The sequence below is a fragment of the Heptranchias perlo genome, unplaced genomic scaffold, assembly GCF_035084215.1.
Source record: "Heptranchias perlo isolate sHepPer1 unplaced genomic scaffold, sHepPer1.hap1 HAP1_SCAFFOLD_374, whole genome shotgun sequence".
Lineage (NCBI taxonomy): Eukaryota > Metazoa > Chordata > Chondrichthyes > Hexanchiformes > Hexanchidae > Heptranchias > Heptranchias perlo.
In genome coordinates, this window is record NW_027139386.1 from 1 (window position 1) to 15,606 (window position 15,606).

Below are 15,606 nucleotides of genomic sequence, written 5' to 3' on the forward strand. Positions count from 1 at the left end.
TACAGGAGGATGAGAATTGCAGAGGCTGGAGGAGGTTACAGAGATAGGGAGGGGGGGCGAGGGCCATGGAGGGATTTGAACAGGAGGATGAGAATTGTAGGGGCTGGAGGAGGTTACAGAGATAGGGAGGGGGGGCGAGGGCCATGGAGGGATTTGAACAGGAGGATGAGAATTGTAGGGGCTGGAGGAGGTTACAGAGATAGGGAGGGGGGCGAGGGCCATGGAGGGATTTGAACAGGAGGATGAGAATTGTAGGGGCTGGAGGAGGTTACAGAGATAGGGAGGGGGGGCGAGGGCCATGGAGGGATTTGAACAGGAGGATGAGAATTGCAGAGGCTGGAGGAGGTTACAGTGATAGGGAGGGGGGGCGAGGGCCATGGAGGGATTTGAACAGGAGGATGAGAATTGTAGGGGCTGGAGGAGGTTACAGAGATAGGGAGGGGGGGCGAGGGCCATGGAGGGATTTGAACAGGAGGATGAGAATTGTAGGGGCTGGAGGAGGTTACAGAGATAGGGAGGGGGGCGAGGGCCATGGAGGGATTTGAACAGGAGGATGAGAATTGTAGGGGCTGGAGGAGGTTACAGAGATAGGGAGGGGGGGCGAGGGCCATGGAGGGATTTGAACACAAGGTGGGGGTGTTTGATGGGACAGTGTAGAGGGAGCTTTACTCTGTATCTAACCCTGTATCTGCCCTGGGAGTGTTTGATGGGACGGTGTAGAGGGAGCTTTACTCTGTACCTAACCCTGTACCTGCCCTGGGAGTGTTTGACGGGACAGTGTAGAGGGAGCTTTACTCTGTATCTAACCCTGTACCTGCCCTGAGAGTGTTTGACGGGACAGTGTAGAGGGAGCTTTACTCTGTATCTAACCCTGTATCTGCCCTGGGAGTGTTTGACGGGACAATGTAGAGGGAGCTTTACTCTGTATCTAACCCTGTACCTGCCCTGGGAGTGTTTGATGGGACTGTGTAGAGGGAGCTTTACTCTGTATCTAACCCTGTACCTGCCCTGGGAGTGTTTGATGGGACAGTGTAGAGGGAGCTTTACTCTGTATCTAACCCTGTACCTGACCTGGGAGTGTTTGACGGGACAGTGTAGAGGGAGCTTTACTCTGTATCTAACCCTGTACCTGCCCTGGGAGTGTTTGACGGGACAATGTAGTGGGAGCTTTACTCTGTATCTAACCCTGTCCCTGCCCTGGGAGTGTTTGACGGGACAGTGTAGAGGGAGCTTTACTCTGTATCTAACCCTGTACCTGCCCCGGGAGTGTTTGATGGGACGGTGTAGAGGGAGCTTTACTCTGTATCTAACCCTGTACCTGCCCTGGGAGTGTTTGATGGGACAGTGTAGAGGGAGCTTTACTCTGTATCTAACCCTGTACCTGCCCTGGGAGTGTTTGATGGGACAGTGTAGAGGGAGCTTTACTCTGTATCTAACCCTGTACCTGCCCTGGGAGTGTTTGATGGGACAGTGTAGAGGGAGCTTTACTCTGTATCTAACCCTGTACCTGCCCTGGGAGTGTTTGATGGGACAGTGTCGAGGGAGCTTTACTCTGTATCTCACCCTGTACCTATCCCTGGGAGTGTTTGACGGGACAGTGTAGAGGGAGCTTTACTCTGTATCTAACCCTGTACCTGCCCTGGGAGTGTTTGATGGGACAGTGCAGAGGGAGCTTTACTCTGTATATAACCCTGTACCTGCCCTGGGAGTGTTTGATGGGACAGTGTAGAGGGAGCTTTACTCTGTATCAAACCCTGTACCTGCCCTGGGAGTGTTTGATGGGACAGTGTGGAGGGAGCTTTACTCTGTATCAAACCCTGTACCTGCCCTGGGAGTGTTTGACGGGACAGTGTAGAGGGAGCTTTACTCTGTATCTAACCCTGTACCTGCCCTGGGAGTGTTTGATGGGACAGTGTAGAGGGAGCTTTACTCTGTATCTAACCCTGTACCTGCCCTGGGAGTGTTTGATGGGACAGTGCAGAGGGAGCTTTACTCTGTATCTAACCCTGTACCTGCCCTGGGAGTGTTTGATGGGACAGTGTAGAGGGAGCTTTACTCTGTATCTAACCCTGTACCTGCCCTGGGAGTGTTTGATGGGACAGTGCAGAGGGAGCTTTACTCTGTATCTAACCCTGTACCTGCCCTGGGAGTGTTTGATGGGACAGTGTAGAGGGAGCTTTACTCTGTATCTAACCCTGTACCTGCCCTGGGAGTGTTTGATGGGACAGTGTAGAGGGAGCTTTACTCTGTATCTAACCCTGTACCTGCCCTGGGAGTGTTTGATGGGACAGTGTAGAGGGAGCTTTACTCTGTATCTAACCCTGTACCTGCCCTGGGAGTGTTTGACGGGACAGTGTTGAGGGAGCTTTACTCTGTATCTAACCCTGTACCTGTCCCTGGGAGTGTTTGATGGGACAGTGTAGAGGGAGCTTTACTCTGTATCTAACCCTGTACCTGCCCTGGGAGTGTTTGATGGGACAGTGTAGAGGGAGCTTTACTCTGTATCTAACCCTGTACCTGCCCTGGGAGTGTTTGATGGGACAGTGTAGAGGGAGCTTTACTCTGTATCTAACCCTGTACCTGCCCTGGGAGTGTTTGATGGGACAGTGTGGAGGGAGCTTTACTCTGTATCTAACCCTGTACCTGCCCTGGGAGTGTTTGATGGGACAGTGTGGAGGGAGCTTTACTCTGTATCTAACCCTGTACCTGACCTGGGAGTGTTTGATGGGACAGTGTGGAGGGAGCTTTACTCTGTATCTAACCCTGTACCTGCCCTGGGAGTGTTTGATGGGACAGTGTGGAGGGAGCTTTACTCTGTATCTAACCCTGTACCTGCCCTGGGAGTGTTTGATGGGACAGTGTGGAGGGAGCTTTACTCTGTATCTAACCCTGTTCCTCCGCCCCCACCTCGATCATTCCGGAAATTCGCCCAGATGGAAGCCGAAGGGAAACGGACTCCCTCCTCCATCGCCTCCCAGGAATCCTCGGAGATATCGGAGACCGACCGGCGGAGAGGGGACCCCGGCTTGTTCGCGGGTCGTGCGTGGGGCTGCGGGGTCGAGGGTCGGGGGCGCGGCTGGGGGTTGGAGGAAGGTCAGTGGTGCGGCGGGGAGTTCAACGGTCAGGGTTCAGGGGTCGCGAGCGGTGGCAGGACGGGCAGGGAGGGAGGGGCCAGGATTCGCAATGTTGGGGGGGCTGCCCCGAGCCATCGGGGGCACGGAGGAGGGGGAGGGAGCCGAGAGGACAGGTGAGGGCGGTGCCTCCGTCCCGCCCGCTGGCTCTCCGGCGGCCGGGCGCTGCCACGCGGTCAGCGGGGAGTCGGCACGGGATTTCGCCCCCTCCTGACTCCCCCTGGCAGTGCCCGTGGCCAAACTCTCCAATGGGACGGCAGCGCCGATGGGCCCTCAATGCCATTGGCCGATCCCTGGCCGCGCAAGCCCGCCATTGGGGAGCGGGAGAGGGTGGGTTGGATTGGACGGGGTTGGGGAGAGGGCAGGGGGCGCTGCAGGGGGGGGCGCGGGGAGCGCTGGGGAGAGGGCGGGGAATTTTGCGGAGGGGAGGGCAAATAGGAGGGAGGGGATCACAAGGAGGGGTTAATGTGGGAACAAGGGGAGGGGGTAATGTGGGAACAAGGGGAGGGGGTAATGGGGGAACAGGGGGAGGGGGTAATGGGGGAACAGAGGGGAGGGGGGTAATGGGGGAACAGGGGGAGGGGGGTAATGGCGGAACAGGGGGAGGGGGTAATGGGGGAACAGGGGGAGGGGGTAATGGGGGAACAGGGGGAGGGGGTAATGGGGGAACAAGGGGGTAATGGGGGAACAGGGGGAGGGTGTAATGGGGGAACTGGGGGGAGGGTGTAATGGGGAACAGGGAGAAGGGGTAATGGGGGAAGAGGGGGAGGGTGTAAATGGGGAACAAGGGGGTAATGGGGGAACAGGGGAGGGGGTAATGAGGGAACAGGGGGTGGGGGTAATGGGGGAACAGGGGGAGGGGGTAATGGGGGAACAGGGGGAGGGGGTAATGGGGGAACAGGGGGAGGGGGTAATGGGGGAACAGGGGAGGGGGTAATGGGGGAACAGGGGAGGGGCTAATGGGGGAACAGGGGGAGGGGGTAATGGGGGAACAGGGGAGGGGGTAATGGAGGAACAGGGGGAGGGGGTAATTGGGGAACAGGGGGAGGGGCTAATGGGGGAACAGGGTGGAGGGGGGATTGGGCGATGGGGAGGGGGTAATGGGGGAACAGGGGGAGGGGATAATGGGGGAACAGGGGAGGGGGTAATGGGGAACAGGGGAGGGGATAATGGGGGAACAGGGGAGGGGGGTAATGGGGAACAGGGGGAGGGGCTAATGGGGGAACAGGGGAGGGGGTAATGTGGAACAGGGGGAGGGGCTAATGGGGGAACAGGGTGGAGGGGAGATTGGGGGACAGGGGGAGGGGGTAATGGGGGAACAGGGGGGTAATGGGGGAACAGGGGGGAGATGGTAATGGGGGAACAGGGGAGGAGGTAAAGCGGGAACAGGGGAGGGGGTAATGCGGGAACAGGGGAGGGGGTAATGCGGGAACAGGGGAGGGGGTAATGGGGGAACAGGGGGGAGATGGTATTGGGGGAACAGGGGGGGGAATGGCGGAACAGGGGGGAGATGGTATTGGGGGAACGGGGAGGGGGAAACGGAACACGGGGGGAGGGGGGTAATGGGGGAACAGGGGGAGGGGGTAATGGGAGATCATGGGAGGGGGTAATGGGGGAACAGGGGGAAAGGGTAATGGGGGAACAGGGAGAGGGGGTAATGGGGGGACAGGGGAGGGGGTAATGGGGGGACAGGGGAGGGGGTAATGGGGGAACAGGGAGTGGGGGTAATGGTGGGACAGGGGGAGGGGGTAATGGGGGAACTGGAAGAGGGGGTAATGGGGGGACAGGGGAGGGGGTAATTGGGGAACAGGGGGAGGGGTTAATTGGGGAACAGGGAGGGGGGTAATGGGGGGACAGGGGGAGGGGGTAATGGGGCAACAGGGGGAGGGGGTAATTGGGGAACAGGGGAAGGGGTTAATTGGGGAACAGGGGGAGGGGGTAATGGGGAACAGGGGGAGGGGGGTAATGGGGGAACATGGGGGAGGGGGTAATGGGTGAACAGTTGGAGGGGGTAATGGATGAATGGGGGTAATGGGGGGACAGGGGGAGGGGGTAATGGGTGAACAGGGGAGGGGGTAATGGGGGAACAGGTGGAGGGGGTAATGGGAGAATGGGGTGAGGGTAATGTGGGAACGGGGAAGGGGATAATTGGAAACAGGGGGAAGGGGTAATGGGGGAATTGGGGACCGGGGTGGGGGTAATGGGGGAACAGGGTATTGAAGGAACAGGGGGAGGGGTTAATGGGGGAACAGGGGGAGGGGGTAATGGGGGAACTGAGGGAAAGGGTAATGGGGGAACAGGGGAAGGGGATAATGGGGGAACAGGGGGAGGGGGCAATGGGGTGAATGGAGAAAAGGGGGAATGCGATTGAGGGGAGAGATCTTTCAGAGAGAGGGCACAGGGGGCGATGGGGTGAATGGGGAAAGGGGGAATGGGACTGAGGGGAGAGATCTTTCAGAGAGAGAGGGGGCAATGGGGTGAATGGGGAAAGGGGGAATGGGACTGAGGGGAGAGATCTTTCAGAGAGAGGGGGCACAGAGGGCGATGGGGTGAATGGGGAAAAGAGTGAATGGGACTGAGGGGGGAGCGATCTTTCAGAGAGAGGGGGCACAGGGGGCAAATGGAGAAAGGGGGAATGGGACTGAGGGGAGAGATCTTTTGGAGAGAGAGGGGCACAGGGGGTGATGGGGTGAATGGGGAAAGGGGGAATGGGACTGAGGGGGGAGAGATCTTTCAGAGAGGGCACAGGGGGCGATGGGGTGAATGGGGAAAGGGGGAATGGGACTGAGGGGAGAGATCTTTTAGAGAGGGGCACAGGGGGCGATGGGGTGAATGGGGAAAGGGATTGGGGGAGAGCTTTTTCAGAGAGAGGGGCACAGGGGACGATGGGCCGAATGGCCTCTTGCTGTGCTGTAACATTTTATGACAAATTCATACAATCCATTATCACTTTAACAGTCTTCCCCGAGAAATTAATCCACGTGTATTTCTGCTCTGGGAGAAAGTCCCACCCAAAAGTCACAGTCGGACAAAAAAAATGTCTTCTTAATTTCATAATCAGGTTTAGCTGGTTTATTAGCCCGTTACACGCAGGAGACGGCTAGAGACAAATATAAACATCAGAAACAACCAGTAATTAATTTCTGAAATCCAAGCACTCCCCAACATCAGAGACTGTAACGTGACAGTTTACATAAAAGAATTGAATGGGAAATGTTTACATAGCAATTTGCAATGGGGAATGTTCCCAGAGGCTCACTTCCTGTTCCCACGAAGAGGGACAGGAAGTGACATTCTTTGACACAACAGACCTGCGGTGGCAGCCATTTTTCTACACAACACAAATGTACAGATCCTCCCGTCTTTTTTATTTAAAAAAGTGTATGCTTTCTTCGAAATCCTCCCTCAAATGATTCCACCCCCTCCCCGCCTGTCACCCCCCGCCGCCGCCCCCCGCCTCAGCTGAAGGTTGGATTGTAACCAGGTGCAGGTCTGGGAGCATTGCCCAACTGATGAACGTCGCCAGGCTGAGCGGCGAGGCTCTCTGCGGTTGAATAGCCGGCCGACAAGAGTCTGAACCCTCTGGCGGGGGCGGGGGGCATATCAAGAGCGGAAAAATGGGTCAACTGTTGGTGGTAGGGGAACAGAAATGTTTAGTCCCCCCCCTCCCGACTTGGACCGAATCCATGCCTACCGGCGCTCCATCAATACCAGAGACTCGTAACGTGACGGTTTACATAGGAAAATTGAATGGGGAAACGTTGACATCGGAATTGGCAATGGGGAAACGTTCCCGGAGCTTCAAAGAGCCGGAAAGTGCGCGGGACCGTTCTGGTGGGCCAGCAGCTTCCAGGAGGCGGCGTAGCCCTTCCCGCAGGCCCGGCAGCGGAAGGGCTTCTCGCCCGTGCGGGTGTTGTGGTTGCGGAGGTTGGCGTGTCGGGCAATGGCACGGCCGCAGTCTGGGCAGGGGAAGGGGCGAGTGGCAGCGCCCAGCGGGTGGGCCATCCTCTGGGGAGGGTCACGGCCAGCGAGCCGCCGTTTGGCCGCTCCTCGGGTCAACGGTCGCTCCGCCTCCCGGGCGCAATGCCCGCCCTCGACCTTTGGCCCCCGGGTTCTGGCCGGACGATCGGTGGACGGTTCCTCTCGACCAACGGGACGGGCTGAAGACGTTCTCTAGCGGGGCGGAGTCTGGTGACGCTCGGCATCGATTGGACGACTTCCTCGCCAATGCCAGTATGGATCCGTTCCGTGGGTGATAATTTGCCCATCTGCCCAATCGTGGCACCAGATACGGCTCAAGCCGGTCCAGAAATTCTGCGGAAAGAAATAGGGAGGGAGTCAATCATTTCCCACCCTCTGTTCCCGATTCCCTCTCATTTCCCACTGAATGTCACCAACCCCATTTATACAGCGGAGTGAAACGTCCCCAAGGCGCTGCCCAGGAGCCTAAATCAGACAAAATTTGACCCCGAGACACATGAGGAGATATTAGGGACAGGTGACCAAAAGATCGGTCAAAGAGGTAGGTTTTAAGGAGCGTCTTAAAGGAGGAGAGAAAGGGGGGAGAGGTTTAGGGAGGGAATTCCAGAGCTCGGGGCCCAGGCAGCTGAAGGCACGGCCGCCAATGGTGGAGCGATGGGAATCGGGGATACGCAAGAGGCCAGAATTGGAGGAGCGCAGAGATCTCGGAGGGTCGCAGGAGGTTGCAGAGATAGGGAGGGGGGCGAGGGTCATGGAGGGATTTGAACAGGAGGATGAGAATTGTAGGGGCTGGAGGAAGTTACAGAGATAGGGAGGGGGGGCGAGGGCCATGGAGGGATTTGAACAGGAGGATGAGAATTGTAGGGGCTGGAGGAGGTTACAGAGATAGGGAGGGGGAGCGAGGGCCATGGAGGGATTTGAACAGGAGGATGAGAATTGTAGGGGCTGGAGGAGGTTACAGAGATAGGGAGGGGGGGGCGAGGGCCATGGAGGGATTTGAACAGGAGGATGAGAATTGTAGGGGCTGGAGGAGGTTACAGAGATAGGGAGGGGGGGCGAGGGGCCATGGAGGGATTTGAACAGGAGGATGAGAATTGTAGGGGCTGGAGGAGGTTACAGAGATAGGGAGGGGGGCGAGGGCCATGGAGGGATTTGAACAGGAGGATGAGAATTGTAGGGGCTGGAGGAGGTTACAGAGATAGGGAGGGGGGCGAGGGCCATGGAGGGATTTGAACAGGAGGATGAGAATTGTAGGGGCTGGAGGAGGTTACAGAGATAGGGAGGGGGGGCGAGGGGCCATGGAGGGATTTGAACAGGAGGATGAGAATTGTAGGGGCTGGAGGAGGTTACAGAGATAGGGAGGGGGGGGCGAGGGCCATGGAGGGATTTGAACAGGAGGATGAGAATTGTAGGGGCTGGAGGAGGTTACAGAGATAGGGAGGGGGGCGAGGGCCATGGAGGGATTTGAACAGGAGGATGAGAATTGTAGGGGCTGGAGGAGGTTACAGAGATAGGGAGGGGGGCGAGGGCCATGGAGGGATTTGAACACAGTGCTCTAGGACTCGAGCCCCACTCCCCGGCCCCAGGACTGAGGGAGCGCCACTCTCTCCTTTCACTCTCCCCTCTCCTGTGGCTCCTCCCCCTCTCCGCGGAACAAGGAGTGAGGGGGCGGAGCCTCAATAACGGCTGCCCCTCCAGCACAGACACAGCGCGCACGCTCCACACACGCCCCGCCCCCTCAGTGACACCGCGCACGCTCCACACACGCCCCGCCCTCCCTCTGCCGGAGGCCCCGCCCACAGAGCGAGCCTGCGCCTGCGCAGCTCCGCGCGGCCGGCGGTTGGGAATTCAAAAAAACGGAGCGGACGGAAGCGGCGCCATTTTGAGGAGGGTTTTTAAAAATAAAAACAATTAATTGAAGGGCGGCGGGAAATCAATAATAATAATAATAAATTAATAATAAATAATCAGGATCAAACCCTCGGGGGCGGAGAGGCCCAGACCTGGTGAGTGAAGCCTGGGGCTGGGAGTGAGGGTCTGGGGGAGGGAGAGGGGGAGTGAGGGTCGAGGGGAGGGAGAGGGGGAGTGAGGGTCTGAGGGGAGGGAGAGGGGGAGTGAGGGTCTGAGGGGAGGGAGAGGGGGAGTGAGGGTCTGGGGGGAGTGAGGGTCTGGGGGGAGGGAGAGGGAGAGTGAGGGTCTGGGGGAGGGAGAGGGAGTGAGGGTCTGGGGAGAGGGAGAGGGGGGAGTGAGAGTCTGAGGGAGGGGGGGGAGTGAGGGTCTGGGGGGAGGGGAGGGGGGGAGTGAGGGTCTGGGGGGAGGGGAGGGGGGAGTGAGGGTCTGGGGGGAGGGGAGGGGGGAGTGAGGGTCTGGGGGGAGGGGAGGGGGGGAGTGAGGGTCTGGGGGGAGGGGAGGGGGGGAGTGAGGGTCTGGGGGAGGGGAGGGGGGGGAGTGAGGTCTGGGGGGAGTGAGGGTCTGGGGGGAGGGGAGGGGGGGAGTGAGGGTCTGGGGGGAGGGAGGGGGGGAGGGAGGGTCTGGGGGGAGGGGAGGGGGGGGAGGGGAGGGGGGGGAGGGGGGGGGGAGGGGAGGGGGGGGGAGGGGAGGGGGGGAGTGAGGGTCTGGGGGAGGGGAGGGGGGGAGTGAGGGTCTGGGGGAGTGAGGGTCTGGGGGGAGGGGAGGGGGGGAGTGAGGGTCTGGGGGAGGGAGGGGGGAGTGAGGGTCTGGGGGGAGGGGAGGGGGGAGTGAGGGTCTGGGGGGAGTGAGGGTCTGGGGGGAGGGTCTGGGGGGAGTGAGGGTCTGGGGGGAGGGGAGGGGGGGGAGTGAGGGTCTGGGGGGAGGGGGGGGGGAGGGGAGGGGAGGGGAGGGGGGGGGGGAGGGGAGGGGGGGGGGAGGGGAGGGGGGGAGTGAGGGTCTGAGGGGAGGGGATGGGGGGAGTGAGGGTCTGAGGGGAGGGGATGGGGGGAGTGAGGGGTGGAGGGGAGTGAGGGTATGAGGGGTGGGGGGAGTGAGGGTCTGAGGGAGGGGGAGGGAGTGAAGCTTGAGGCAGATTATCTGGTCATTCATCTCAGTGAATTACATAGAATTTTACAGCACAGAAAACAGGCCATTCGGCCCAACTGGTCTATCCCGGTGTTTACGCTCCACACGAGCCTCCTCCCTCCCTCCTCCATCTCACCCTATCCCCCTATCCTTCTATTCCTTTCTCCCTCATGTGTTTATCCAGCTTCCCCTTAAATCCATCTCCACTGTTCACCTCAACTACTCCTTGTGGGAGTGAGTTCCACATTCTCACCACTCTCTGGGGAAAGAAGTTTCTCCTGAATTCCCGATTGGATTTATTACTGACTATCTTATATTTATGGCCCCCAGTTCTGGTCTCCCCCACAAGTGGAAACATCTTCTCTACGTCTATCCTATCGAACCCTTTCATAATCTTAAAGACCTCGATCAGGTCACCCCTCAGTCTTCTCTTTTCTGGAGAAAAGAGCCCCAGGCTATTCCGCCTTTCCTGATAGTTTGTAACCTCACAGTTCTGGTATCATCCCAGTTTCTGCACCTTCTCCAGTGTCTCTATATCCATTTTATAATATGGAGACCAGAACTGTGCACAGTGCTCCAAGTGTGGTCTAACCCAGGTATATGGAGACCAGAACTGTGCACAGTGCTCAAGTGTGGTCTAACCAAGGTATATGGAGACCAGAACTGTACACAGTGCTCCAAGTGTGGTCTAAACAAGGTATATGGAGACCAGAACTGTACACATTGCTCCAAGTGTGGTCTAACCAAGGTATATGGAGACCAGAACTGTACACAGTGCTCCAAGTGTGGTCTAAACAAGATATATGGAGACCAGAACTGTACACAGTGCTCCAAGTGTGGTCTAACCAAGGTATATGGAGACCGGAACTGTGCACAGTGCTCCAAGTGTGGTCTAACCAAGGTATATGGAGACCGAACTGTGCACAGTGCTCAAGTGTGGTCTAACCAAGGTATATGGAGACCAGAACTGTGCACAGTGCTCCAAGTGTGGTCTAACCAAGGTATATGGAGACCGGAACTGTGCACAGTGCTCCAAGTGTGGTCTAACCAAGGTATATGGAGACCAGAACTGTGCACAGTGCTCCAAGTGTGGTCTAAACAAGGTATATGGAGACCAGAACTGTGCACAGTGCTCCAAGTGTGGTCTAACCAAGGTATATGGAGACCAGAACTGTGCACAGTGCTCCAAGTGTGGTCTAAACAAGGTATATGGAGACCGGAACTGTGCACAGTGCTCCAAGTGTGGTCTAACCAAGGTATATGGAGACCAGAACTGTGCACAGTGTTCCAAGTGTGGTCTAACCAAGGTATATGGAGACCGGAACTGTACACAGTGCTCCAAGTGTGGTCTAACCAAGGTATATGGAGACCAGAACTGTACACAGTGCTCCAAGTGTGGTCTAACCAAGGTATATGGAGACCAGAACTGTGCACAGTGCTCCAAGTGTGGTCTAACCAAGGTATATGGAGACCAGAACTGTACACAGTGCTCCAAGTGTGGTCTAACCAAGGTATATGGAGACCAGAACTGTGCACAGTGTTCCAAGTGTGGTCTAACCAAGGTATATGGAGACCAGAACTGTACACAGTGCTCCAAGTGTGGTCTAACCAAGGGATATGGAGACCAGAACTGTAACACAGTGCTCCAAGTGTGGTCTAACCAAGGTATATGGAGACCGGAACTGTACACAGTGCTCCAAGTGTGGTCTAACCAAGGTATATGGAGACCAGAACTGTACACAGTGCTCCAAGTGTGGTCTAACCAAGGTATATGGAGACCAGAACTGTGCACAGTGCTCCAAGTGTGGTCTAACCAAGGTATATGGAGACCAGAAACTGTACACAGTGCTCCAAGTGTGGTCTAACCAAGGTATATGGAGACCAGAACTGTGCACAGTGTTCAAGTCTGGTCTAACCAAGGTATATGGAGACCAGAACTGTACACAGTGCTCCAAGTGTGGTCTAACCAAGGTATATGGAGACCAGAACTGTGCACAGTGCTCCAAGTGTGGTCTAACCCAGGTATATGGAGACCAGAACTGTACACAGTGCTCCAGGTGTGGTCTAACCAAGGTATATGGAGACCAGAACTGTGCACAGTGTTCCAAGTGTGGTCTAACCAAGGTATATGGAGACCAGAACTGTACACAGTGCTCCAAGTGTGGTCTAACCAAGGGATATGGAGACCAGAACTGTAACACAGTGCTCCAAGTGTGGTCTAACCAAGGTATATGGAGACCGGAACTGTACACAGTGCTCCAAGTGTGGTCTAACCAAGGTATATGGAGACCAGAACTGTACACAGTGCTCCAAGTGTGGTCTAACCAAGGTATATGGAGACCAGAACTGTGCACAGTGCTCCAAGTGTGGTCTAACCCAGGTATATGGAGACCAGAACTGTACACAGTGCTCCAAGTGTGGTCTAACCAAGGTATATGGAGACCAGAACTGTGCACAGTGCTCCGAGTGTGGTCTAACCAAGGTATATGGAGACCGGAACTGTGCACAGTGCTCCAAGTGTGGTCTAACCAAGGTATATGGAGACCAGAACTGTGCACAGTGCTCCAAGTGTGGTCTAAACAAGGTATATGGAGACCAGAACTGTGCACAGTGCTCCAAGTGTGGTCTAAACAAGGTATATGGAGACCAGAACTGTACACAGTGTTCCAAGTGTGGTCTAACCAAGGTATATGGAGACCAGAACTGTGCACAGTGCTCCGAGTGTGGGTCTAACCAAGGTATATGGAGACCAGAACTGTGCACAGTGCTCCTAGTGTGGTCTAACCAAGGTATATGGAGACCAGAACTGTACACAGTGTTCCAAGTGTGGTCTAACCAAGGTTCTATACAAGTATTGGGTACAATTCTGGGCACCACACTTTCGGAAGGATGTCAAGGCCTTTGATAGGGTGGAGCTGGGGTGTGTGACTGAATCGGTAGCTCTTTCAAAGAGCCGGCACAGCACGACGGGCCGAATGGCCTCCTTCTGTGCAGTAAGATTCTAACTTCTCTGCTTTTCAATTCTATCCCACTAGAAATGAACCCCAGTGCTTGGTTTCCCTTTCTTCTGTCCACGTTATCCTGCGTCGCTACTTTTAATGTATCTGTGCGCCCCCCCCCCTTTCCCCAATCCGTCTGCTCCTGTACCCCGTTTAGACTCTTAACATCCAAGGAGCATGTGGCCGCCTTATTCTTCGCGCCGCCTCACACTTATTAACGTTGAAGCTGATTTGCCGATCTCGTTGCAGTTTGTGGGATCGCGCTGTGCGCAAATTGGCTGCAGAGCGTTTCCCTACGTTACAACAGCGACCGACCGCGCTTCGAAATGTACTTTATTGACGGTGAAGCGCTTTGAGGCGTCCTGAGGCGGTGATAAAGCTCGACGTAGGAATGAGAGCCCTTTCCTCTTTCTTTTCTCTCCAGGAGGGAGCGACGGCCCCAATGGAGGATTCCCGACGGCCGGCGACCGGCGCCGAGGGGGCGGAAGAGGGACCGAACGCCCCGGGGGGACAGAAGAGCTTCATCTGTTCGCAGTGCGGCCAGAGTTTCGAGTCCTTCGCCCGGCTGGGACTGCACCAGCGGGAGCACCACGGCAAAGAGTCCCTCGAGTGCCCGGACTGCGGGGAGCGCTTTGCCCGCTGGGCGGACCTCAGCTGCCACCGGCGCTCGCACGCCGGCACCAAGAGCTACCGGTGCCCGGACTGCGGCCGGGAGTTCGGCCGCCCGTCGGTGCTGACCGTCCACCGGCGCTCCCACACCGGGGAGAAGCCCTTCCCCTGCCCGGAGTGCGGGCAGAGGTACAGCCAGCGGGGCGGGCTGAATTGGCACCGGCGGCTCCACGCGGTGGAAGGGCCCCTGCCCTGCCCCGACTGCGGGCAGCCGTTCAGCCGGCGGGCCGAGCTGACCCGGCACCAGCGCTCCCACACCGGCGAGAAGCCTTTCCCCTGCCCCGACTGCGGCAAGAGCTTCCGCTGGGCGCCCAGCCTGGCCCGTCACCGGCTCGACCACCACTCGGCCGAGCGGCCCTTCCGCTGCGACGACTGCGGCGCCGGCTTCCCCCACCTGTCCCGGCTCCGCCGCCACCGGCACGCCCGCGCCGGGGAGACGCCCTTCGACTGCCAGGCCTGCGGCAAGAACTTTGGCTGCTCCTCGGCCCTGGCCCTGCACCGGCGCTCCCACGCCGGGGAGCGGCCCTTCGGCTGCCGGGACTGCGGCAGGGAGTTCAGCCGCTCCTCCGCCCTGGCCCTGCACCGGCGCGTCCACACCGGGGAGCGGCCCTTCGCCTGCCGGGACTGCGGCAGGGAGTTTAGCCGCTCGTCCAACCTGGCCGCCCACCGGCTCACCCACGGCAAGGAGAGGCCCTTCGCCTGCCGGGACTGTGGCAAGTGCTTCGCCCGCTCGTCCAACCTGGCCATCCATCGGCGGACGCACGGCACGCGGGCCTGACCCCCCCCCCCCCCCCCAACCACTGGCGAGGAGTCTGGCCTCCACCCCTGCACCTGGGGGGAGAGGAAGGGGTTTGGGGAGTTCCTCCGCCTCGGCAGACGGGGATGTGACTGAGTGAGGCCTGGGGTTCGGAGGGGGGTGATTGAGTGTAGCCCAGCCCCCAGGTCCCTCAACGTTAATTTACAAATCGTTCCCCCACACAAGCAAACAAAAAAAAAAATGTACAGCGCAGTCACAAACAGGTACCGCGCACGACCGCACCAATTCTCCGTCCACCTGTTCGAATCCCTCCATGGCCCTCGCCCCCCCTCCCTATCTCTGTAACCTCCTCCAGCCCCTACAATTCTCATCCTCCTGTTCAAACCCCTCCATGGCCCTCGCCCCCCCTCCCTATCTCTGTAACCTCCTCCAGCCCCTACAATTCTCATCCTCCTGTTCGAATCCCTCCATGGCCCTCGCCTCCCCCTCCCTATCTCTGTAACCTCCTCCAGCCCCTACAATTCTCATCCTCCTGTTCAAATCCCTCCATGGCCCTCGCCCCCCCATTCCCTATCTCTGTAACCTCCTCCAGCCCCTACAATTCTCATCCTCCTGTTCAAACCCCTCCATGGCCCTCGCCCCCCCTCCCTATCTCTGTAACCTCCTCCAGCCCCTACAATTCTCATCCTCCTGTTCGAATCCCTCCATGGCCCTCGCCCCCCCTCCCTATCTCTGTAACCTCCTCCAGCCCCTACAATTCTCATCCTCCTGTTCAAATCCCTCCATGGCCCTCGCCCCCCCCCTCCCTATCTCTGTAACCTCCTCCAGCCCCGACAATTCTCATCCTCCTGTTCAAATCCCTCCATGGCCCTCGCCCCCCTCCCTATCTCTGTAACCTCCTCCAGCCCCTACAATTCTCATCCTCCTGTTCAAATCCCTCCATGGCCCTCGCCCCCCCTCCCTATCTCTGTAACTTCCTCCAGCCCCTACAATTCTCATCCTCCTGTTCAAATCCCTCCATGGCCCTCGCCCC

General features: G+C 57.9%; 1 protein-coding gene across 1 annotated transcript; it reads left to right on the forward strand.

Annotated features, from left to right (window-relative positions):
• Positions 1–9,084: 9,084 nt before the first annotated feature.
• On the forward strand, positions 9,085–14,678 carry LOC137311625 (zinc finger protein 497-like). Its single transcript, XM_067978729.1, has 2 exons — positions 9,085–9,118; positions 13,572–14,678. Exon 2 carries the CDS (start codon positions 13,590–13,592, stop codon positions 14,592–14,594), a length of 1,005 nt encoding a protein of 334 aa, XP_067834830.1. The 5' UTR covers positions 9,085–9,118; positions 13,572–13,589; the 3' UTR covers positions 14,595–14,678.
• The last annotated feature ends 928 nt before the right edge of the window (positions 14,679–15,606 follow it).

What these genes read in the sequence shown, in the direction of transcription:
- LOC137311625 (XM_067978729.1), top strand. Translation starts at nt 13,590, where the DNA reads ATGGAGGATTCCCGACGGCCGGCGACCGGCGCCGAGGGGGCGGAAGAG.